This window comes from Siniperca chuatsi, linkage group LG20, assembly GCF_020085105.1.
Source record: "Siniperca chuatsi isolate FFG_IHB_CAS linkage group LG20, ASM2008510v1, whole genome shotgun sequence".
NCBI classification, from domain to species: domain Eukaryota; kingdom Metazoa; phylum Chordata; class Actinopteri; order Centrarchiformes; family Sinipercidae; genus Siniperca; species Siniperca chuatsi.
In genome coordinates this window covers 23,041,103-23,067,420 of record NC_058061.1, presented here as the reverse complement: position 1 = coordinate 23,067,420, position 26,318 = coordinate 23,041,103, and the positions used below count along the sequence as shown (strand labels likewise).

General features: G+C 41.1%; 1 protein-coding gene across 9 annotated transcripts in view; it reads left to right on the top strand.

Moving 5' to 3' along the window:
• Window positions 1-26,318, top strand: part of tmem94 (transmembrane protein 94) — a 44,764-nt gene that overhangs the window by 153 nt on the left and 18,293 nt on the right. For 2 of the 9 annotated variants that reach the window (XM_044178477.1, XM_044178471.1), the window contains exons 2-12: window positions 1,867-2,248; window positions 8,762-8,881; window positions 9,142-9,269; window positions 10,667-10,803; window positions 16,845-17,050; window positions 20,333-20,484; window positions 21,050-21,152; window positions 21,286-21,372; window positions 21,669-21,785; window positions 23,527-23,583; window positions 25,698-25,802. In XM_044178477.1, the coding sequence (XP_044034412.1) occupies window positions 2,225-2,248; window positions 8,762-8,881; window positions 9,142-9,269; window positions 10,667-10,803; window positions 16,845-17,050; window positions 20,333-20,484; window positions 21,050-21,152; window positions 21,286-21,372; window positions 21,669-21,785; window positions 23,527-23,583; window positions 25,698-25,802 (1,236 nt within the window). In that variant the 5' untranslated portion in view covers window positions 1,867-2,224. Of the gene's footprint in view, window positions 1-15; window positions 401-1,451; window positions 1,594-1,866; window positions 2,249-8,761; window positions 8,882-9,141; window positions 9,270-10,666; window positions 10,804-13,735; window positions 14,989-16,844; window positions 17,051-20,332; window positions 20,485-21,049; window positions 21,153-21,285; window positions 21,373-21,668; window positions 21,786-23,526; window positions 23,584-25,697; window positions 25,803-26,318 lie in introns of those variants that run through there. The other 7 variants (XM_044178476.1, XM_044178473.1, XM_044178472.1 and 4 more) reach the window with 7 other exon arrangements.

Below are 26,318 nucleotides of genomic sequence, written 5' to 3'. Positions count from 1 at the left end.
ACATTTGTATTCGAGAGAAAAACATAATTTCAAAAGGATATCAACAGCGTCTGGAAATTACGAAAGATGAGTTCGCAGATTAATACTGTATATCGAAGGGCTGTGTTGTTATAGCGAATATCGCAAAAGTATTTAGTTGGGTCGAAGCGTCTGTTATGTTAGCATCTGCCTTTGACATCAAGGGAAGGGGACGACTAAAGTTAGCCGCCCGCGATGCCAGCCACTCTGTATGGAGAGGACGATGACATGAACTCCGATTTATAGTCTTTTGCACTCAGTGTTGTAAGCACCGTTACATTCCATTCATAACAAACATGGCTTACGATATGTTGTCAATTTAAGGATGCATGCTTAAAAACATTACACCGGGCAACACAAGCTGTCATTTTCATCCTTTGAGGTAACGTTATGTTTCTCGTCATTTCCAACAGTCGTTCACTAAAATAACAACGTAGTTAGTGGGCTGTAGTGTGAGTAATTGTAACGTTAAAATGTTTTTTTATTGAAATAGTCGTTCTGTAACAGTTAAGACTGATTCCTAAACATTGGTAAAAGGTTCAAAACCATTTTACGATGTAGCTAGTTAGCTCCTGTACATACCTTGTTGACAGTGAAAGCCACATCTGAGATTTATGGTTCTATCTAATGCATGAACGTTATGAAATTAATTTGGATGCGACATTTTCACATGTTGTACCACCTGTCTGACGTCAGCTAATCTTTTAAAGTAGAATACATAATTGAATTTCTACACTTTATTTCAGCACTGTCAGTCTCATTTTTTTATGTTCAAGCGGTCTATAAAAGTCATTGGGCTCGGCTGACAAGGATTAGCTAAGTTTACTTAAAGGGACAGTTCACCCCAAAATAAAAAATACATATATTTCCTCTTACCTGTAGTGCTATTTATCCATCTAGGTTGTTTTGGTGGGAGTTGCTGAGTATTGGAGATATCGGCTGTAGAGATGTCTGCATTTTTTTGAACATAATGGAACTACATGGCACTCATGTAAATGCATTTGAAAAACTCAACAGCAGTGTCTCTTTACAGAAATCATGACCCAGTTACTCAGGATAATCCACAGTAGGAACTATCGGTAAAAAGAAAATAGTTCCTACGTGAAACTGCTCACTACAAATCTCAGGCCACAAAGCTGGAAGCTATTTCCTGTCATACAGTGAGCACGTCACTAAAGTTGACAGGCCCTTTTCACTGGAGACATTTTGACATGTCACAGTAAGAAAAGCACAGGTGTAGTTAATAATGAATGATGGCTAAATTCCATTTAGCTGTCTCAGTTTGAGGGTCCTGGTATTGTGCATTCAGGCTCATGGATTAACTTTCTTACTGCTTGACTTTTCTTACATTTACCTACACACCTTCTGACCCTTCAGAAGGACTGTTTTTGGGTTTAATCTTACTCGCAGTCAAACAGTCTTACTTTGTAGTCAGTGCACCCTCTCACCCTTCAGTCTGTCTGACTCTTTTCTCCTCTTTTTGGCTGAGCACTGTCAACTCTTTGCCAATGGAGAATGCTGACTCTGGAGTTCAGTGGGTTTTTTGTGCCAGAGGAAGCTGCTTATGTGGTCAGAGTGAGTGGTGAGCCTGGTATCAGTACATTCAGGGCCTTGGTCTGCTTTTCAATAGAGCTATTATGCTAACATCTGGATGCTCTCGCTGTAGTCTCAACACCATACAACATGACAGCATTGAAGCTAACAGCAGCTTGAACTGATGTGGTAGTAGTAAAGCCTGCTAACTATGAGGATATTTATCAACCAATGTCTTAATTAAACCAGGCAATGTAGTCATTCAAGTTAGACTTGATTTTTAATTGATTCATGTAATTTGTCATTTATCCACAGACCTCTACATGAATGTTATGAAGAGGATCCCTGTGCTGCACCTGAGCAACAATTAATCCTCCAAGCAAAAACCCCCATATCCCACAGTGTTCCCTGCTTCTCTCTGCTGGTCCCTGCAGCTGTGGGCGTGCCTCCTGTCACACTGGCAGAGGAGGTGGGGCAGGAGGTGTTGCCAGGTGGGGGACCAGGGCTGCACCCACCTGCCTTGTCCATCTTCCTCTGTCCAATTCTGACCCACTTGATCTGCAGCTTCCACAGGCAGCAGGCTGAGAGGGATTTGTCCGAGAGCCTCGACAGGGCTCTGTCAGGTGACGTTGGCTGGTTGAGGAGCAGAGCATGTTGAGTGGTTGTGGTTGCCATGGAGCAGCAGGATAAGAAGCAGGTGAGTTTGATTGCTTAGTTCAGCATCTGCCTATGTTACCTAAATGTCCCTGAGGTAGAGAGATGTTTACTGAACAGATAGGGCCCCTGGGATCTACACTGCCCTGAGGGGAGTGCTTAGCTATGCTGCAAGAGTCTCCTAGCATTAGGTTCATGCTTTTTTTGTGGCGCTCTTAAGGGAGAAAATTACTTAATTTCAGAGCAGATGTGTAAAAAGAAATCTTCATTTATTGCTTAAAGGCCCCTATACACTGTGTGATTTGCAATGTGGTAAAATCTGTTGATCTAAAATGGTGGTCCTAGATCACACTGTGAGACACATACTCCGACAGACATTTTATAGCTTTGGAGACCAAAGACGGGCATTGTTAGAAATACTGACAGTGTCAAATTTCGCAATGTGACGAGATCTATGACCTACGTTTACAACCAGCCAATCAGAATGTGGCAAGAAATCACACTATGCCAGTGAACCTGTAATATTGCTGTTAGCATCAGCTACACTCTTAAATAAAAGTCTCCATATAATGCATTCAGAGCCCGATTTTTTTTTTTTTTTTAATTTAAATTTTTTTTAAGGGCCTGAGCAGCGACTGCTGCGAGGAAAACTCTGGAAACTTTGTGCACACATCAGAAGTGGCGAAAATTTACGTCTGATATGGGTCTTGGGTATGGCAAAAATGGCTACATAGTGGCCCCTACAAAATTTTAAAAAAGCAGTACATTTCACCTACGTGTAGGAAATTTGGGAGGTATGTGTATTCGCCCAAGACATGCAAAAAAGCCTCTTGGAGCCATACCCTAAACCCAACAGCAAGTCAGCCATTTTAAATTTAACGTGCCACTTTAACCAAGTCCTCCTTGAAAATGAATCAGATCGACTTCAGATTTGGGCAGTGCAATCTAAAGACCGCTGTGATGCTAAATTGCAAAGCAATTAAGGTACGTGGCAAACTAAGCTAAACAGTAGACTATATACAGACAGCTTTCGTTTTAAGTTGTTTGTAACAATTCACTATTATCCGAGCTAGCACGCTGTGCATGTTTAAAACACAGTGGTGGTGGATGAGAGACTGCACTGACAGAGCAGATTAAAATATTGCTTTCTACATGTTCACATGTTTATGCTTGTCGAACAGATGTATTGATAAAGTATTGGCTGTTTACTCGCAAAGGTTTTCTTGCACTTACTTACAGTAACGAGCGTAGTTGTCCTCAACTCGAGTAATCTTCGTGTTATCTTCACCTGGTTCACTTCACTGTCTCCACCGCGGCCTCTCTGCTCTGCTGTTCACTGACTTGTGTGTATACATACACTCAGTTGCCAGTTTATTAGGTCCATATGGAGTCTAATACACGAGCCCTGCAATTAATCCTCCCTTCATGAAGGTTCTAATGTTTTTATTGAAACTGTTTTTAGAGAGTGTAGAGATTCGACAGTATGATCATTTTGGAGGATGTAGTTTATGGTACTGTTGAATTGTATTGCGTTATACTGGCAGGTGTTTCTATTATTTTGTCCACCCCATTTATATCGGTGAGGGCAGGCTAAATAACAGCCTCTGTATAATGCAATACAGTTCAACAGCACCACAAACTACATGCTGTTTTAAGACTGCAATGATCATAGTATCATGCCAATGTTTTACAAAATGTTGTTAAAAATGATGATTCCAAACAAATTGTAATTAAAAACTAACAAAATGAGTTGAAGATGTTTTGTGAAGACAGTTGGCATGAAGGTGTAGATGTTAAATTTGCTATTTTTCTGAACACTTAAGACTTCTTCATGTTAGATTAATTACAGTCTTAATTCCTGTTAGTATAGCGATATTGTGATAGTGATTTCAACCATATATGCCAATCCTCTTAATTTTGGCAAGAGTGGAAAATAGAGTAACTAGGGTTTTACAGGCCAGGTTGGCATTGTTCGTCACATCAGAAGAGCCCCCCCCCCATGTCTGGCCTCTTTCACCCCCCTTCTCTCTGTAGTCAGGGTTTTGTTGCTTAGTGTCCCAGCCAGCTGCTGAACTGAGTTGACCTGAATGAAGCTCGGCCCATGCCATAGAGGCAGCCAGACTTGGTGTTTTTGGAATTAAAGTCCAGCTGGCAGTGTGCACTAATGCTGGGTTCTATTGTCTGCAGCCCAGTGACGAGGGAGGTTTGGGTGAGGTTTTGCAGCATCTCCAGCTCTCTCCTGACTATAGACATGAGCAGGCTCTCTCTCCAGTTAGGACTTCATTCACATCTTGAGAGTTTTCTGAAATGTAACTATTCTCATCACATAGCACAGCTGTCGCTAGACATTTCCCTTGTAGCCCAGCAGCAGTAATACAGATTTTATTGAAGCAGAGCAGAGCAGGGCCGTCATGGTGTTGAAGATGAGAGAAGGGATCGGCTTTAGGAAAAAGAGCAGTGTAAGTTGTGTTTTTTTCTTGTTTCTGTCAGCGTGCAGCTGAACACATTCTCCTCAGTTAAAGGCTAAACAAATGTAACAAGACTGTTGTCTGTTTGGGTGAGTGTCAGTCAGATATACTGTGGTTAAGGGATGACTTTCGGTGTCGGTAGTAGTGTTTGCATGTTGGTATAATGCTCTTGATTTGTTGGTGAGCATCCAAGATTTATCAAGCTCCTTCCCAGGTTGTAGGCATGCTCTGCTTTACTAAGGCTGTTCCTTGTGTCTTTGTGTGTTTACGTCTGTCTAGAGGATTTTTGTTGAGGCTTTGTTACTCTGGGGAAATGGGAAGATATTTATAGCTTAGCTGTGTGGTATGTGAAGCTTGAAAGCTGAACCCTGTGTATATGTGTGTGTGACTTTTCATATTTGTGTGTATGTCTTGCTGTTTGTGTATCCGCGGGCCTTTTCAGACACACACATCCTCACAGTGACATGGAGAGTGGAAAGGTTGCTTTCCCATTATCATTAGATATGGCTCTGTTTCCCTTTCTCTATTATAAACATGTTCTTTTTTACGCAGCTGTTGTGTTTAAGTGTGGACCAAGCCTGTGTAATATGGCAAAAAGATGTGATGTATGATACATTTGTTGGACATTGTGAAGGCAGTGAGATAAGTGTTGAAACAATCCGTTGATTAATCAGTCAATTGACTGTCAATTGAATTAATTGACAGCAATGAAACTGATGTTTTATGTCATTTATCAACGAAAAACGCCAAACATTCTCTGGCTCCAGCTTCTCAATGTGAAGATTTGCTGCTTTTTTCTGTCCTTTTGGACATTTTATAGATCGAATGAACGAGTAACTGTGTCTTTAATTGTACCTGCTGCAACTGAAGCCAGATTGATGGTTTTTCATTTTTGGTTTCCTGTGTAATTCAAGTAAAATATATTTGTTTTTTGTTTTTTTCTTTTCCTGCCTGTGTAAGTTTATGGTGAGCCACCTAGGCTGGTGTTTGTGTCTGAGGGGTGCGGTTCGGGTTATGCTGATAGGGCTCACATAGACCTAATCAGTGTCAGCAATATATGCTGAGCCTTCCCTGCTTGTTAGGTGCTACCATAGCATAATACTGAAAAAGTGAAAATATTGTAGTGTAAATGTATGTGTGTACATGAGCATGTGCACGAGACAAACAAAACAGGCTCCATAGCACTACTGGAGGTCAAAAACACCACAGGGAACCTTTTAAACCATATTATGCTTTTTGGGTCTTCCCTGCCCTTTATTATGTTGTATAACATTTTTGTGCATGTAAAAGGTCTGAAAAGTCCAAAGTCTGTGACAAAGGGAGGTCCCAACACTCACTCAGGGCTCTGAACTCACAGTACTGGCAGTCAGCAAAGCTAAAAGGACCACTAGCTGCATGGCTAACTGAGCTAACAGCAGTTACTTTAAAGCTATCTGTCCATCGGGAAACTCTAACTCACCGAGAGTTGGGGAAGAACAGCCGAAGGACATCAGAGGGACTCCCAGAAAATATTTTCTTGATAAAATATGATCCAGTTTCAACAAAATCAGTGAATAAAGTTATAAAAGTTTTGTGTTTTTGTACAGTAAGCAGTGATGCCCAGCCCCCAGAAACACTCCGCTCCGGAGGTGTCTATTGGTTTTCCAAACTAATTCTTGTCTCATTTGTGGTCTGATAAGCAGTAAATTCATCCAGTTCAGTGCCCTTTAGCGCTATTTTCCAAGCTAAGTTACTGTAGCCGTCCTATGCCATCCAGCTCACCGGCAAGACAATGACAACCTAGTGAGTGTGTGGGCTCACAGCACTAGGTGTATAAAGAGAACTGGTTACAGTGGCTCGCTGCCCTCTTGGCAGGCTTCCGGGAAGTTGGCCAAACAGAAGAAAGTGAGCTTTTAGGTAGGGGGGCCTTAAAGAGACAGGAGCTAAAACTGCTTGTTTCAGACAGAGGATGAACTGAGGGTCTGCATAAAGGGCCATTATAAGATAAATAAGGATTTTTGTGAATCATGTAAAGCTACTCTTGAAGATTCCCAGAATAAAAATATAGAGCTGTATATGAGTATAATAGGTCCTCTTTAAGTATAGTTCACATAAATTTAACATTGTTGCTGTTTTCAAGATTTAAATTTCAGTGTTTCCCCTATATGCATTCAACAGAGGTGCAGCGCCGCTGCTCAATGATTAGTGCAGCTGCAAAAAATCTCTCCAAATGCAATAACCTCGCTATCTCTACTTAAGTCGGGGACGAGCAAGGATTATAAATCACACCCATAACATCCCCATACATTGCCACCGTTTAGCAGTCTGTTATTGGTCGTTCGAAAGCTAACAAACGCTCCGCTGCCGGCCTCTACCTACCTATTACAACGAAGTTCAGCAAAGATGTAGAGATGACGCAGAACAGCTCAAAGGTAGGCCATTCCTCTTTATCAAAATAAAACTCCTAGGGGAAACACTGTTTCAAATGTTTGATTTTCACCAGAAGTTAACTTCTTTCATGTGTCTTTATCACTTTGTTTCCCAACATAACATATCACATATCATTCAATGGGGCAGCAACTTGCTCCCAATCCAAAGGGGGCAGTCCTCTGCAGTGTCCAATGTAACTTTTTTTTCCCCACTGGCCCACTTGGCCAGTAGATCAGAGTTTTACTGGCCGTCTTGTATATTTTCAATAATAATTTCTGATAACATTCCAGCGACATTTGTCAAAATGTTGCTGAAACCATTAAGCAGGCCTGATGACGGGTTGTCCGCCATCCACTTGGCTAGCATACATTACAAGTAGTTTCTACTTTTGTCGTGTGCGTCGAGAGCATATTTTCGATAATTGTCAGTCCCTTTTTAAAAAACGAACCCCCTCGATCGGCCTTTGTAGGGAATCGCTGGCAAACTACAAAGCATACCACAGTCCCTATTTTCCACCCAGCATTGTTGCTTCCACGAAAGTAGAAAGCCCCTCTTTATTTTTGTAGCCTTGTGTATTTCTTTCGCAGACATTTATTTCGAGTACCGGTAAGTATGATAATGTACATTATGTGCAGTAATTATACTGATGTGATGAAGTTACTGGTGTGTAGTAACACAAGGTGTGCTCTATCCGGTTGGCTTTCTGCCAGGAAGGCCTGAAGGCAAACTTCTCCCACGTGCGGTTAACACATGTGCATGTAGCGCAGAAAATGTGTGTCTTCAATAAAGTGTTAAGTGCATGCAATTAAGTCAAGTCTCTGGATATTCATCTTATATGCCAAGTCCTCCGGTCACATAAAGTTCTAACAGTTTGTATGATGCTTGAATGACGCTAGGGCAGGAAAGACAGTGTATGACTCTGATTGGCCCGGGCCAGTGACTGGCCAATCAACTTGCCCCATATAAACATTTACTGGCCCCGGACCATCGGTTATGTCAGACCCTGCTCTGTTTTCTGGCACAGTACCATGACCTCAGAATTGGAATAGTTTAGTCTCATCCCACTTTGACTGCAAACCACCTCAGTGTGTTCTGGAGGTTGTGGTCTGATGAAGCCAACAGAACCACATCATCTGCAAAAAGCAGAGACGCACTCCTGAGATCCCCAGACTAGACACTTTCCACTCCTTGGATGTGCCTTGAGAGTCTGTCCATGAAATACACTAGAAGAATTGGTGACTAGGGACAAGTTAATTTAATTAGTTAAACCATATTGGAAATGTGTTAATTGTTATACTGCTGGGATGTAGTGGAGAAAATGTGATATAATAATGAATAATTCTAGGCCACGTTGTCCCTACTGAATTTCCATCATACTTTCATACTTTGGCCAGTGATCATGGAAGAGGTATTAAATTACATTCAATGTGGTATTAAAAAGGTCTTAAGTCTTAAATTTAACTTGGTGACCCCTGCAGAAACCCTGAATACAGACACCGCTTTCACCCCAGTTATGCAAGGATGGCGTATGTCAGTAGCATAAGACAATTATAGATAGAGCAAAGTACTTGGGATTATTTTATCAGCCAAATTGTTCTTACCTCTTTTTTTTTTTTTTTTTTTTTTTCGGGTCAAGAGTCAACCAGAATATGAAAGGGTTGTTCTACGTGTTGTTGCAGGAGGAGGATGCTGTGACTCTGGGCCTGTCGACTGCCCATGCTCTGGTGAAGCTCCGGGACCAGCTCAGCAGCCTGCTGGAGCAGCACCAAAGGACTGCACGTAGACGAGCCTCTGCACAGGTACACATACATATTTATATCAGTGGCAAAATAATATTTATTGTAAACCTAACCCTAAACCCAAATTAGCAAAATGAGGACTAGCAAAAGTGTTTTCTCATCATTACATCCTTGTGAGGATGTTTGGTCCTCATAAGCGTCCACACATAGCAACACCGTTCCTTGATCATGCTTTAAATAACTGTCACATGGTAAATGCCTTACATAACACACTGCATATTGTTTTGCTTATGCCTCGTTGTTTTGTCATGTTTTCATAGGAACAGTGGGTGGATAGCTTTCTTTACCATGGCAACCGTCACTCCTGTCTCCATTGGCCGGGAGCTGCCCTCACTCTACTGGTGGTGCTGGGATTCTTCTGCTGCCATGGCAGCCAGCCAATGGGCAGGTGGGTGCCCTCTTGCTGAACTGTCCTGTTCTGGAACATCTATGATGCTGTACATCAATAAAAATGTTGTAGATCTTTGTACATCTACTTGATCACTGTTAAGTACCTGATTGCAGCCAGAAAACAATAGGCCTGATTACTGATTACTGGGCCATCTTGGAAACTATTAGGTCAGTTTCAGGTGAAACTAGCTATTAACAGATACTCAGGCAGATTCCTTCCTGAGGGCACGGCTTATGTAACAGAGTAGCTTAAATTTCTAGTTCCCGTCCCATTTTTTCACAATTGAGAATGTCTTCCGGATGGGAGCCGAAACGTCTTGATTCTGAAAACAGTGTCCAGATGACTACGACTGAAACCTTTTCTACGATAGAACACTCCTGGACGAATGAGGGACTACACCGTCTCACATAGTAAATACTGAAAACAAGCTAAGGAGGTATCTGGGTCTCTCTCAGTCTGGGCAATGCTGCTCATCTACTTGTCCACTTAATGTTATTATTTTCATGAAAAATAATCAACATGTTCAAGATGATCAGAAGTGAGAAATTGTAATTAATCACCAGCTACACAAACACCAGCTGTCGTCGTTCTTGCTGTGTGCCTAGGCAATCTTACACATGTCTGGACTGTTCTCTTTTCTCTCTAACACCATTTGATTAAATATTAGAGATGCCCAGATCGATTGGCCCGTCGATTGTTATCAGCCAATATTCAGTAAAAATATGCAATCGGGATTAATGCTTTCTAGTCAGCGATCGCGAAAACCTATCGATGACACAAAAAACTTGAGCCAATTCGCAGCTGAGTTGGTTTAATTGTCGCATGCTAACCAACCCAAAGGAGAACTTCACCCCCCAATGGCCTGCGTATGTGTAGTGTAGCCCCGCCTCCCACCTCGTTGACTGGCCAGGACCTGCGCATATGGTTGAACGAACTAAAAGCATGTTGTTGACAGAATAAGAAACCAACAATATTGACTTTTTGTGGTTCTTTATTTACTTAATACTGTACAGTCACACCGCTTTTATAGCCTTGGTTACGCTGCCACCTGTTGGAGATCCCAATACACTAGAAAACAGTCAAACTGACCTATAATACTGCTATACCAGCTGCTATAACAAAACAAAAAAACAGTCGGTATTACACAATCGGCAGTCGGTATTGGCAGCAAAAAAAACATGATCAGGGCATCCCTATTAAATATGTATACTAACTGACCAATACTGGCAGACCAATTAAAACATTTATTTGGTTTGAATTTGGATATATTTGTCTCTAATTGTGCTTGACCTGTTAAAGCCTGAATTCCTGATTTTTTTTTTTTTTTTTAATTTTTAAATTTTTTATTTAATTTGTCATACATGGCTCTGCCGTTCTTCTTTTCACCTCCACAGTTCTGGTATAGAGCTGGTGAACGCTGCAGCCCTCCTTCTCCTCTTCCTGCTGAACCTGCTGCTGGTTGGACGTCAGGAGAGGCTGAAGAGGAGTGAGATGGTCGGGCGCCTCAAGAGCATCATCACACAGCTCAGTGGTGAGTCAGGCTTGTTCACTCACCACTGGAAATATAGAGGAATTATGGCATCTGAACTGTCTGTTTGTGGCAACATGCTTGCTGGTCTATTGTTCGTTAGTTGACTTGTCAAATTCAGTATCATGGGTCCACAGTACTATGGAATGGGGCTAATCTTCCAATGATCAAAAGCAACAGTTGGCTAACAAACTCACATTTCTGGTCTTGTTACTCTTCCAGTTCTCACTTATACTACTACACTATATACTTATACTATATACTTATACTAATATTAAAAAGAGTACGGTCTAGACCTGCTCTATAGGAAAAGTGCTTTGAGATAACTTCTATTATGAATTGGCGCTATATAAATAAAATTTAATTGAATTGACCTTGGACTGGGTATTGTGCCACATTTATTGATGCTAGTAGCAATACTGCTACTTTGATTTTGATACCGGTTTCTACTGGTACTTTTTTAATACTTATTTTACTGCTGTACTGCTCTTTACTGCCATTGAAATTTCTGCCTGACTTTTAAATTCTACATTTTTGCAAAATAAAAATTGCATGAGGCATTAAGTCTTCAGACTAAAAGTTAGAGTAGTAACTTAATGTAACTTAACATAGAATAGTTGTATCAATAAAATCGATACAACTACTCTCACAAATACTGATTATTGGTCCCTTATGTTTATCATGCAAGAAAAAGAAAAATTTCATAACATAATTAACATAAATGAGAAGAGATTCACTGCTTAGCAGGTACTGTCGGTAGAGGGAGGAGGGGTTGGATTTAAAGTCTGCAAGAATTCATCAGCTTGTTTATTATAATTCACTATTAGCTGAATAAGCTTCATATGCCCTTTAGATGAAGATGGGACTGGGAGCTTTGCATTTCTGCAAATTTATTTTGTGGTTGTTCAACAGTGGTTTGATAAATTGCTCGTACTGTCTCCATTACTGGGAAATTTTGTTGCACTTATGGAAACGAGTATAGTTGTTGTTGTTGACTCGAGTAAAATGTAACCACATTTTAGACCATTTCAAGGTGTCTGCTATGTTCACTTCCTGGTTGGCTCACTACTAATAAAATCAGCAAATAATTTATTTTCAGAACCAGGTTTCAGGGGGGCATCCCTAAGCTGACAAGATTACTTACTTATGTATTGATATGTGGTACCAAACCACAGTCCATTATCAATACACTCTTGTACCTTGTATGATAGTGAATTTTGATATCCTATGTGTTCTGTTGAGAGAGATCCTAAGTGTTCTGTAGAGAGAGAATACAGTATCACAATGCAAATTCCACATAGAATTTTAAAATAATAATAATGTAATGTTAGTGGTAATATTAATAAAATAATAATAGCAATAATAATGATACCAATAATAATGTTGGGACCACTTGGCACGCCACCATTTGAATTCATTCATTTGTGGGACTTTAACTGAACTTTTATTAGGAGACTGCATACTTCTTTGTTCTGTAAATAAAGGGGAGCCATTGAACTCAGCCTCCCATAATCCTCATCCCATGGACCCAGCTTCCAGCTACCAATGGTCAGTCTGACCTGTGACCCGTGATGTCACCAGGTCAGTATTAGTTACATTCTTTGGACTGATGAGCAGTTAGCGCCTGCCATCAGTGTATGAATGGCAGACCACAGCATGTGCGTCTGCAGCACTGTGTGTCGGACAGCGTGGTCAGCAACACTGGGGCCCCTGAGGGGACTGTCCTCTCTCCCTTCCTCTTCACCATCTACACCACAGACTTCAGATACCACACAGAGTCCTGCCACCTTCAGATGTTTTCTGATGACTCTGCTGTGGTGGGAAGTATCAGCGGTGGTGATGACACTGAGTACAGGGCTGTGGTGGGGAACTTTGTCTCATGGTGCGAGCAGAACCATCTGCAGCTCAGTGCGACAGTCTAAGGAGCTGGTTGTAGATCTACGAAGGGCCAAGGCACCAGTGACCCAGGTTTCCATCCAGGGCGTCAGTGTGGACATTGTAGAGGATTACAAGTACCTGGGAGTACACATGGACAATAAACTGGACTGGGCTAAGAACACTCAAGCTCTTTACAGGAAGGGCCAGAGCCGCCTCTATTTTCTGAGGAGGCTGAAGTCCTTCAACATCTGCCGGACCATGCTGAAGATGTTTTATGAGTCTTTGGTGGCCGGTGCTATCCTGTATGCTGTTCCATGCTGGGGCAGCAGGCTGAGGGACGCTAACAGACTCAACAAACTGATCCGTAAGGCCGGTGACATTGTGGGGGTGGAGCTGGACTCTCTGGCGGTGGTGTCAGAGAGGAGGATGCTGGCCAAACTACATGCCATCTTGGACAGTGTCTCCCACCCGCTCCATGACGTGCTGGTCAAACAAAGAACTACCTTCAGCGGAAGACTCATCCCCACAAAAAGCACCACAGAGCGCCACAGGAAGTCATTCCTGCCTGTGGCCATCAAACTCTTTAACTCCTCCCTCTTAGTGTCAGTCTGTAAGACCCTAAGTCATTAAACTGGCCATTGATCATTAACATCGCTGCAATACTTGACATAATTGTGCAATATTCTGTGTTAATACTGCTGTGTAATATACTGTTTTCAGTTTAATTTATTGATATTTATTCATACTTCTATTACTGCTGTGCAATATCCTCCGTCTCATTATAATCTTAATAAGCTACACTTAACTTCATGCACTATTACTTTATACCGTATTATTATCATCAACCGGTAAACCCACTTTGTACTTCACACTTATTTTAATTTTATACTTATACCCACATGGTACTTAATTTATCTGACCTGTATTATAGTGTATTATATTTTTTGCTTAGTACTTCTATCCCTGTGTGCACTGACGTGATAGTGAGCAGCTGTAACAAAAGAGTTTCCCCTCAGGGATCAATAAAGTATTTCTGATTCTGATTGTGTGTGAATGGGGGTGAATTTGATATGTAGGTTGAAGCGCTTTGAGTAGTTGGATGACTAGAAAGGCGCTGTACAAGTACAGTCCATTTACCATAGACCACCCCTGTACTGACAGTAAGACAGATGCTAGCTCAGCATACCTTACTTTTCGTACAGTTGCATAAGCAAACTTGATTTTGGTTGCAACAGCAGTAAACTCCATATTTCTAAACTCAGTAATAGCCAGACATGCTGTTAGCTGAGAAAAGCCTAAATTCTAATTGGGCTAATTGTGGTAGTATTTTATTTATTTATTTCTTTGTCAATAAGATGACTAGTGCAAAATACTAACTTAGGACACACCCCATTATGACACACAGCTAGTCATACACAAGTCGTATTCATTTTAATTGCCACTCTCTCTGCATCTCACCTTAACTAACTTGCATAACTAACCTTCCTGTTCTCGCTAACCCCAAGAGTAACTGAAGAACATGGGCTATGTATTTTATACAATGCTATTTGTCATGTTTATCTGAATTTTGTTTTGTAACCTGTTGACTATTTTGCTTAGCCAAGATAGATAGTGTTGACCAGTGCCCAGTTGGTTAATGAAATGCCCAGGTTTCAAACCTGTATAAACTGACAAATGAACTCTTTCCAGCTATGGACTACACATGGACAATTGAGCTCTCAGGATCACACATCGAGTGCAATCCTAAGACCAAAAGAGGGAATGCTGGGACCACTGGCACTTCACCATTTGAATTCATTAATTTGTAACTGAACTTTTATTAGGAGACCGCATGCTCCTTTCATCGTACTCAGCCTCCCACAATCCTCCCCCCATGGACCCAGCTTCCAGCTGCCATTGGTCAGTCTGACCTGTGATCCGTGATGTCACCAGGTCAGTAAAAGGGTCAGTGGCCATTGCTCGCTCTCTCTTCTCCAGGAACTCTTCTAAAGCAGCAGACAGTTGCTGCTCCTCAGTGTGGCCTTCTAACAGCAGACACACAGCAGAACTGTCTCTTGGATCTGAAGCAGCGCCACGAGGGCCTGCATAAAATTTCTTAAAATTTCATAAAAGTCTGCCAGCTAACTTGAAGAAGCAAATAAGGAAGTTAGCACCGAGCTAACTGCAAGGAGAACAGCAGACAGATCTGTACATACGGACTGCACAGCAAGACTTCAATCGGAACCAACATTCTTCCCTGCCTGGCTAATCCAGCGGAAACGCCAGATAATAACAGCAACTTCAAAGCAACCTTTCTTCCTTTACGGACTGGTAATGTAACCACTGAACCTATAACTGGGCATTACAGGGCTTCACATAGCTTAACAGTGTACTTGGCTATGCACAGGACTGTGTTACTTTTGTGAATGTATATGTATTTATTTGGTTTCATTGAGTTTTATTTTATTATTTGAGTTTGGAACTGAGTTTAATTATGTCTCTGTAGGAAACTTATGTCTTGTAGTCATAACTGTTGCTTTTCCTCAGCCTATTGTAGCTGTGAGAATGTTTGGACTGTTTCATTAGTTCAGTTTCTTAAATTTAGGGTTGTATGATTTTTAAATGACAATGCCTTTACATACATTTTCTATGTAGGCTAGAATTATTAAATAAATACTTCCAAGGGCTAAAATCTGCCCAATCTTTCTCTGATTTTCTCCTCAGTTATAACCGTGGCATCATTAAACAAATAAAAAGTTATGACAAACTCAGACCACTGTGAAAAGTAGATGAATTATTATTGTTTATTGTCCATCTTCATGGAAGTAGGGGGATCTCTTCTGCTTCAACTTCATCAGCGATGAAGAACACATATACACGATTTCTTCAGCCATAATTATCTGAACGTGGTCTGCAAACGACAGGCAGCCTACAGATAGATCTAACAAGATGTAAATATTTCTGGGATGTCCTGTATATTCTTTGAAGGCTGCTGGAAAGTGTCTGACTTGACCGCTGCTGCTCAGCCGTCATTTTGTATTAGATATCTTTTGTTTGACACCGTTTTAGATCCAAGCAGCCATTTTGGACCACACACACACATACTCTTTGTTCTTTTAGTTTAGTGCATTTAGAGTTAGATTTCATATTGTGTGTTTTGGCTTTGTTTATCTTTTAATAAATGCTTGTGTATAATTATGCTGGTTTCTTTAATGTTGCAGTGAATGAACGAATAATTTGCCAACCTCTTCTACAGTGGTGTGAAAAAGTGATTGCCCCCTAAACTTAATAACTGGTTGGGCCACCCTTAGCAGCAATAACTGCAATCAAGCGTTTGTGATAACTTGCAATGAGTCTTTTACAGCGCTGTGGAGGAATTTTGGCCCACTAATCTCTGCAGAATTGTTGTAATTCAGCCACATTGGTGGGTTTTCGAGCATGAACTGCCTTTTTAAGGTCATGTCACAGCATCTCAATAGGATTCAGGTCTGGAATTCAGGTCCACTCCAAAGTCATTTTGTTCTTCTTCAGCCATTCAGAGGTGGACTTGCTGGTGTGTTTTGGATGATCTGAAACATTTAAGTGTGACAAACATGCAAAAAAAAAAAAGAAATCAGGAAAGGGGCAAACACTTTTGGGTTAGGGTTAAGGTTAGCTCTGGAGGCATGCGTGTCATGGGAAGTCGCCCGGCAATCTAGGCCTATAGCAGCAGAATTAAGGGATGGTTCAGGGCTCACATGAGCCAGCCCTAACTATAAGCTTTATCAAAGAGGAAAGTCTTAAGCCTACTCTTAAACTGCTGCTACTACTACTACTCAGCACAAACATTTAAATACCAGCCACCAGCACCCTCACACAATTTTCAATTTTTAGTACTGAATGTTTAGACAGTGTGACAATACTAGACACACATACTTTCTGTATCTAAAACACTGATTAGATTTTGCCAGAACTTAGAGGTGATGCATCTCACAGTATGCATCTTACAGTATTGTACATTTTCAAAATGAAACTGAACAGGTCAAGGAGGGCTCCACAGTTTTCCATAAAACATACTTTTTATTGACAGGTTCTGAGAGGAACTGAATCATGTATAGATGACATTCACTGTCACCATATTCATGCTTGTCATCCTCCCCTCTTCCACTATCTAACTGCATCCTCACTGTCTTTGCCTGTTACTCCAGACTATATGTCCGGGTATGTGGATGAAGTGCGGTGGTCTCCATCTCTGTACCCTGATCTGTACACGCCCTCGTCCCCATCATGGTCCCTTCACTGGACCTATCGCGACTCCCAGTTGATTAACTTGCCTGTAAGTCTGCTCGTGGAGGGAGACATCATCGCTTTGAGACCTGGTCAAGAGGCGTTTGCATCCCTCAGAGGCATTAAAGTAAGTCTGCATGTAAATACACATGCAGTACGTGTATGTGCACACTTGTTTTGAGATGCAGAGGAAGTAAAATTTGGTGCAGAAATAGTTTTGTATCTGATTAACTGAATTTGATTCCATCACCACACCTCTGGCACAATGTCATCAAACAAAAACACCTCTGGTCATATTGAGTCCATTGGAGATTCCTTTGGTTAGTAACTGCAATAGTGTATGCTGTTTTAGAAATGTCTGCTATATCTCTAAAGTTTATTTTATGAGAAATTCAAAGTTATCAATTATTTGCCCTAGATATTCTTTTGGAATTGATATCAAGGTATCAAATACCAGAACTGGTATTGGTACAGAAAGCCAATATTGGTCCATACACAACACACGTACACACTCACAACCCTGTGTTGAGGTTCGGCAGCTGACGTCACAGCCTCCACACTGGCGGTTAGAATACATGAAATTCTTGGTCCTAGTTGCACATGAGATAGTCTTGTCAAAGAAAATTTCCAATAAGCCAGACAGATACGTAGTGAAACAAAATAACAGAAAAGAAGCACCAAACCCAGAGTTAGAATCAATTATATTCCTTTTAATAAACAGCACAGAAATTAGATATGGATATACAGTATGGATATCTGCAATTAAACATGCTATGGTGGGGTAGATAATAGGGAGGCAACAAAACATGAGCTCCTACTTCAGCAAATAATTTAACTGCTTTTTAGATCAAGTCTAGTGGCACCTTTTATATTAAATTATACTTAACTGGTAACAGCAACTGTCAACTGTCCGCTACCAACTGCCATGGAATCTCAGACTCAAAACTACTAAAAAGGACAGCAAAAGGAGGAGGAAATCAACAACAAAGATAAGAAAAGGAAATAAACAATAATAAGGATTAACTACATAACATTCCTGAGGGTTGAGCATTTTCATTTTCAAAAACTGGACTTCTAAAACATCCATGTAAAAAACATAGCTAAACAGCTTCACAAAGTGGAGAACACAGCAGTATTTTTTTTTTTTCATTTGGAAAACTGGATCCAAGACAACTACAGCCAGATGGATGGAGACTAGATAGTCTAGTGATCCCTACCAAGAGATGACCAGTGAAGCGGGGAGGAAGAAATACAGAAGTAAGCTGCTGAGAGACCACCCTGAGACACTCAGAGCAGACTGGCCCCAGCAGCCAGGCAGCACCACAGGTGCACGAGCCAGCCCTCCACAGGACAACACTGCCCCTCCAGCCTTAGACACGGCCCCTTGCCCGGACCAGAGTTGAGCCAATCACAGAGGAGCAGGGACCACTTTGTCACCAGCACCCTAAAACTGCAATCCTCATCGACTCCAATGGCAAATTCCTGGATCACAGAAAACTGTTCCCCTGTCACAGTGTGGGGAAGTTCTGGTGTCCTCACACTGACAAAGCCTTCCAACTTTTCTGTCATACCACATTCCTCTCTCTACAGTTTCAACCAAACCAGTTAAACATGGGTGTTACGAAAATTAACAATATTTATCATAAATCAGCCAGTAAAGCAGGTCTTATTAAGAACAGCTCTGCATCTAAACAGAGACTGAAAAAGGAAGAGAAGTATGACAAGGACTGCCAAAATATCCAACCTAAAACACCGTCAGCCACAAAACACAGACCTGAGACAAAGTTATGTTGAAACACTGAAAGAATACAAACAGATAATAAGACATAAGAAAACAACATCATGATCAGAAACTAAGAAAAATTGAGGAGTCCATTGATCAAAATCAGTTCTGGGAGAGATGGAACATCTTAAACAACAAAAAAGACAACCTGGCCCTACAAAATGGTACCATTTGGAAAAATAACTTTGAAAAACTATATGAGCAAATTTCACCTAACAATCTCAATCATGAACAGAAACAAATTGAAGAAAAATTGACAGTCCTTGAATCAGCAATCAAAAATAATCAAAACCCCCTTGATTACCTAATTACAATGAAAGAATTAGAAAACAGCATTAAAAAACTCAAATCTGGCAAAGCATGTGGACCTGATGGCATCAGGACAGAGATGCTGAAACACAGCAGCCCTGCTTCAGTTGTTCAGTCTTGTTCTTCAGTCAGGTTGCTTTCCTGAGATCTGGAGTCGGGGGCTTATTTCCCCAATACATAAGAGTGGAGATAAATTGGACCCTAACAACTATCGATGCATTTGTGTGAGCAGTAATCTGGGGAAGGTTTTTTGCAGCATTATCAATGCCCAGATTCTGGCCTTCCTTATGGAATACAATGTCCTGAGTAAAGGGCAAATTGGCTTTTTACCAAATCACTGCACTACTGACCACATTTATACTCACACTCTAATTAATCATCACATACACCACAAAAAACAAAGGTAAAATATTTTGTATTTTTTATTGATTTGATAAAAGGATTTTGATTCTATTATCTAATTCTCCAAATCGGTGTAGGGGGTAAACTTTATGACATAATTAAGTCAATGTCAGTAATAAATGCGGAGTAACAATTGTCAACAAACCTACAGATCTCGACACTCAAGGGAGAGGCGTCTTTCAGGTCAACAGCTTGTCTCCAACTCTATTTAACATCTACATTAATGACCTAGCAGTACAGTTGGAGCAATCTGGAACCCCTGGCCTAACCCTTAACAATAAGAAAGTTAAATTCTTGCTCTATGCTGATGACCTTGTGTTGCTGTCACCCACACAACAAGGACTACAGCAGCACCTGGACCTCCTGGAGCAGTACTGTCACAACTGGGCCTCATTTTACCACGTTATCTCTCTAGCTCTTTAGAGCTTAGATAAGAGAGGTGATTAGTGCGTGGCCCCGTTTAATAACTGACTGACTGAAAAAACTGAACTCCCCTTTGTTGTTTATGGACCCAGTGCATTGCTTCCGCCCTTTAATCAAGTGCTTGGTGTTAGATTTTGACAACGATGCAGGACTTGAATAAGCAGGGGGTAAAAGTAAAAGGCATTCAGATAAAATCACTCACACATCTGTGTGATGGCTTGGCTTGAATGCTACAGGACACAGTAGGCTGTCGCATGTCATTGCAGTTATGAAGTGGGTTCCTCCCAACACATACTTGATTTAATTAGACTATAGATCAAAATAGCACCAGAGGTATAACCAGTAAGTTCTGTCATCCCAGATCCTCCAAACTGCCTTAAACTCGCTGCTGGTGTCAACAGTGTTTGCCTGATAAGACTGTTGATCAGGTGGTACAGAACGGCCCATTAAAACTTAATTGTGTGACCAGCTTAATCTATTTTTCTCTCACAGGATGATGAGCACATTGTGTTGGAGCCAGGGGATTTATTCCCCCCATTTTCCCCTCCTCCTTCCCCACGAGCCAATGAGAAGAGAGGACCCCAGAGCCCCCAGCAACACCGTCTCTTCAGAGTGGTCCGGACTCCAGTACTGGACACGGTCAGGTAGGGAACTTGCCCATGTTGGACCTGGGTGTTGAGAAATGTTTTGGTGTGGCTTTTCTGGATGTGTAGTTATTCATGAGCGCCAAGTGATTTGTGAAAATATCTATATTTTTTTCCCTTCTCCACGCATTGCCAACTTAAGCCTATGTCACCTATACCACAGACCACAGCTGCCTAACATCATCAAAGTTTGTTTGACATCTGGTTTGCACACAGGGTTTACAAAGATAACACAATGAAAGCTCATAAGAAATCTCTACATATATTTCATATATACAGTCATCAGCTCTGAGAGAGATTTTGTTGATGTAATGCAAATACACCGTAGTCGTAGTAGAAAAAATACAAAGTTTTCTTACAGGTAGAGAATGCTACATAATTCCATGAACAGAAAACATTATATTCCCTATGGGCATAAATGAGACTCCAGTTATTTTACTAGAGTTAAGGCACTCAACAGCAACACCTAGATGTTATCAGCTCCTTATGAGGATGATAGAAAAACAGGGTATTTAACTTCAATAAAAATAATGTTTTTGTCCCTTGTCTTCTTTTTTTTCAACAGGAACAGTTTGGAGTTGGCGTTGGCTCGACCAATCACGGTGCTAGATAATGAGAGGTTTACAGTGCAGTCGGTCATCACCAAGCTAGTTTGTCCTGTCGTGCTGGTGAGCAGTTAACATGGAGTTTTTAAATAGTCTCTGTGGTGTATTTGGATTCAGTTGTTCTCTACTTAAAACAACCCAGATGTAATATGTGCCACCTTTGCCTCACTGGTATTTTTATGATCTCTCCCTTTAGGTGGCATTCCTGGTAGTGAACACTGTCCGCTATTTTTGTGATGCACCCAGCCTGACCCCCGCCTGCTACCATTTCTTTCAACTTCAGGTACAATCATTCAAAACTATAAATGTGTAGCTAACAAGAGTATGCAGTATTTTGCCATCAATTTCCCTTTTTTTACATTAGCAGTGTGTATGAACAGTCAACCAGCTTTGAATTATAATCCGTTGAGAAGCACACACAATTCTTAATGTTTATCGATAAGTCAAACTTTTCCATTATATCTTTGTAATAAACATACTGAATTACACATTTTAAAATGATGTAGTTCAAAAAGTCATCATAAATGAAAACAAGAGATGACGGTCGAGAGATTTAAGTGTGTGAAATTGTATTTGCAGTTGATGGGTGTTCTGCCCATTTTGCCCTTGCTCTTCCCTGTCATGTGGGTGCTGTTGAATGCCTTCGGAGAGGCCAGGGTCCTCGCCGAGTTCAGCCGCGCATCACCAGCTGGTCTGGTGAGACACACACGCACACACACACATAAATGCACAGAATTATAACTTTGTGATGTGCACTGACAGAAAAGACAGCTTTAGTTACTAACACGGAGAATTGTGTTGCTATGTTTTAACTAATATCTACACACACACACACACACACACACACACACACACACACTGTGGGGTTAGACTGATATCTTGGTTTGATAATAAATTGCATATGAAACACATTACATTTATAAATGTTACAATGTTATACAGATGATCTACGGAAAGGCCTTAATCTACATTATATGTCCACTGGCTGTGTTTCAGCAGCATCAAGGCTCAGGCTCAGCTCTGTCCTTTCAGTGTGTACTGTGTTTACAGAGGAGCACTCTCAGTAGCCAGCTTTTGCCTGGTTGGTTCTCTTGCTTTTTGTTGCATTATTTCCCTTGACTACATGCAGGTCATCTGTACCATGTGCAGTGGACAACACGAGAGATCAGATTCCATGTGCAGTGTGATCTCAAAGTATTTGGACACTTCCACATTTGCCTCTGCACATTGGTTTTTGCATTGATACAACAGCTATGAGGTAAAATGGTGACTTGGTGTTTGAAGTTGTTGTTTACATCCATATTGGGTGAACAATGTTGGACCTTTTTTGTACACAGTCCCCTCATTTTAAGAACGCTTCTGAACAATGATCCTATACATATGGAAAAAGCAACCAAGAAGTTTTAGGGGCAAACTTGACAGCCCAAGTCAGTCACCTGACTTCACTTCAATTAAGCATCCATTTCATTTGCTGAAAACCAGACTGAAGGTATGAAGCCCCCAAAACAATCAAGGGTTGATGCTGTCTGCAGTACAAGCCTTGCAGAGCGTCACCAAGGAAGGTACGACGTGTCTCTTGATGTCTGCAAATCCGAGACTTTAGAAAATCATTAAATTCAAACAAAGCATTTCAACCCAAATATTAAAGGGGCACTTAAAGGGGTTTTAATATTGCACACATCCGTAATGCATCAGGGGCTGGTTCCTACAATTCCCATAATGCAGCTCGATAGCATCTTTCATTAGAACCTGCCTGCCTGGTAAATGCCCATGTCCAACTCAGCATCCTCAAATTTGTAGTCCTCAAGTCCCCGATGACAGTGTCTGGGTCATTTTCTCAGACTTGACAAAGCTCCTCCAGATCCTCAGAAGACATTATACAACTGTTTTCACAGGCTGAGTAGTACTCCTCATGATGAGTAAAGTGTTAGGGTGCCCTTTTAAATTTGATGAATTTATCAAAGTATATTTAAATTTGTCCAATGACCTTTGGTCCTCCAAAATCAGGGGCTATTTATTAAATGGGCTACAATTCCTACACTGTTCAGTCAATATGGATGTTAGCCCCGATGCACCAAGGCAACAGCCAGTCTTAAAGAATACAGCCGATGGTTGGCCACAGACACTCAACGACATTCCAGTGTTTTTGTGCTAATCTTCCTTTCATTCACATTCTTTGGCCTTGAGTACAGAGCCAAAAAAAGAAAAATATTTGTTGTTGTCTAAATGTTTACTGACTGTTTGGGCTCAGTATGCTGTTTCAGAGGGTTTTCCATGCTGGCTATTGGCACCTTCAATACAGAGATAGTGATAGTGATCTTAAAAACCCATATCAGTCTAACACTAACACACACACTCACATGTGTGCACACACACACAGAGGAGATGCAGCAAGGGCCTCCCTCTGTGTTTTAACTAGACTCTTCTCTTGCCCCAGCTTGCTAAGTTCTCTGAGGACACGCTAAGCAGCTACACCGAAGTGGTTTCCTCCCAGGTATAACCTCTTGCTGTCTCGCTCCCCCCTCCCCTCCTCCACTCGCTTGGCTACCAACTCCACCTGAACCCGCCTGTCTTCACTCGCTCGCTGTCCTCGTACTTTGCACCTCCCTCTCTGGAACTCACGTACACAGCTCTCGCTACCCTCACACCTCCACCCCCCCCACCCTCAATCTCCATTACCTCTTTGATTTCTTCACCATGGAAATCTTAATGGACATCTTCTGATTCAGACCACCTCTCTGATTCTCCATGTGTTCACTATCTTTTCTTTATTATATATATATTTTTAGCTTTATTACAAGCACTTTGCTTTGCTTTCTGTTTTTTATTCATCTTTGACTATTTGGTTTTGGTCACTCTTCATCTGTGGATTATCAGTCAACACGTATTGACCAAGCACCTCTGGACGTAAGTGTACGCTCAGATGCCTCCAGTCATCTTTGACATGTTATCTCAACAGTCAGTCCTGTCTCTTTTAAGATCATTTTCCCACGACCTCTCACAGTTCCTGAGCAAACCCAGTCATTGTCCTCCATTGTTGCAGGGCTGTAGTACTCAAAGGAAAACAAAGCAGATCTGCAGTCATCAGTAGATTACCACCGATGAAACCATCAGTGTTTTGTCTCTGGCTTTGGCATTGCTCCAGATGAATACATAGCAAGTGTTGAAAATAGGGATGAGATGATCCTGAGAGGGACTTTCACTTGAATCTGTGCCTGACCTTCCACCTCTGCTTGTCTGCCTGCACTGCATGACTGGAAATCCGCCCCAATATGGCCCTCTGCTGGTAATTCTCTAGGGTTTCCTGTCCTTGTCCTTTCTTCACCTCCGCTGGAATTATAGTGAGAATATTTTGGACTTGGTCCCAGCATCAAATGCTGATTAAAATCTGTATTTGGCCAGTCAGATACATCGTTGATCAATTGACAGATCAACGCTGACCTTTTAAGATGCTAGTATTGTGAATGCTTTTGGTTTGAACAAATTTTGATCCTTACCTGTTTTAAAACTTTGTCCCTGCTAGACTCTGACTGGACTCTGTTTGTGAGCCAATCACATCCATCATGCTCTGTGCATTTGTGACTGTTGCAATACTCACATGGTTGTAGTGTACATTTTCCCCCACTGCCTGGATGGTTAGTTTACCTTAATTATTTGAAACATTTCCAGTCACTTCAAATGAATTAATGAAAACTTGAATGATTGAGCAATTTTGATATTGCTGTGTGATTTACATTGATGATTTTATCTGCTTACAGAAATCTTCTTGGCCTCATGTATGTACATTAGGGATGTAATTGAATACAAATACATTTTTTTGGATATGACCAGATAATGTACTTTTAACAGATGTACAAAAATTTGTTCAGGAATATATTTTTTTTCCCTCCTGACACAATTTGCCTCAAACCTCACACCCCTTCTTCTGAGAGTCATTACTAGGGCATCATACACACACTGATAAAATCAGTTTAAATTGCTCCTTTAAGGTATGCGGTAATCCAGTGTCCATCGAGGATATGTATGAATAAATCAGTTTAGAAATTCTATAAAAAAGACGTTCCTTTTAACTTCAAATCTTGTCTCATAATCATCAGATTCAGATATTTTTCAGTGTCAAAGTAATCAGAGTGATTGTTGTCTGTATATCCGTGTTTACTGTGCAAACAGGAACTGTTGGATACAGATAGTAGCTTTGTGTTACACCCCTAATGTACATGTTCCTCTAGTTTACCAATCCTCGACCAGAGAGCCAGAAAGTTCATTATGGATGCTGTCTGATAACGAGAGGAGGCGAGGAAGGGCAAGTCGTGATTGTTTTCGGTTTGTCCCTTGCTGAACCATTCATCATGGATTCCATCCAAAAGAATCAAAATCTGCATGGATGTGTTTTGGACCACTCACAAAATGCTGCAGCTTGCACTAGGCTTCACCTCCTTGCCTCGTGCCACTAGCATTGTAGTATAGAAGCTTTGTCCTCTTTCAGAGCTGATTAAGACTTGTTTGTTTTATAGCTGGTTTGGGGATTTTAGGCTGAGCTGTTAACTCAGTTTGGTTCTTCTTTGTTACTGAAAGCTAGTTTTTTCAAATAGTCCGTTTTTTATGCAGGAGATGCTGCGTTGTGTGTGGAGACACCTGGTTGGCATCCTGAAGGGAGAGTCTCAGACACTCTGTTATACTTCAAGCCTTTTACACACTCTGGGATCTGTCACTGTGAGTATTATAAGGCTAAATGATTTGGGGAAGATATCTATGATTATTGTGATTATTTTCTGTAAATTTAACTCCAGATCCACATTGATGGTCTACATAGTACATTATATAACAGAAGCTTGTACCAAGTATAATCCCAAAAAGATGTTGTTACCACATGAAGAGAATCTGATTCTGCAGTTCCTTGTTGTTAAGGTTTTTTTCCAAGTCAGGTATATAAAGAAACATTAACTAGAGGTTAGCACTGACCGTGATCGTTCATCGGAAATGTGTCTACTAAACAAGACAACGGCCATTTTTGGCATTTTTTTGGCAGTAAATATTAAATATTGCAGTAACTGAGTAATGGGAGAGTCAGAAGCAGCCACAGCGAGCTGTTAGATGTAGAGCTGCTTTTGAATGGAAAACTACTCACAGAATGAAATCAGAATCAGAAATACGTTATTGATCCCCGAGGGGAAACTCTTTTGCTACAGCAGCTCACTGTCACGTCAGTGCACACAGGAGTAGAAGTAC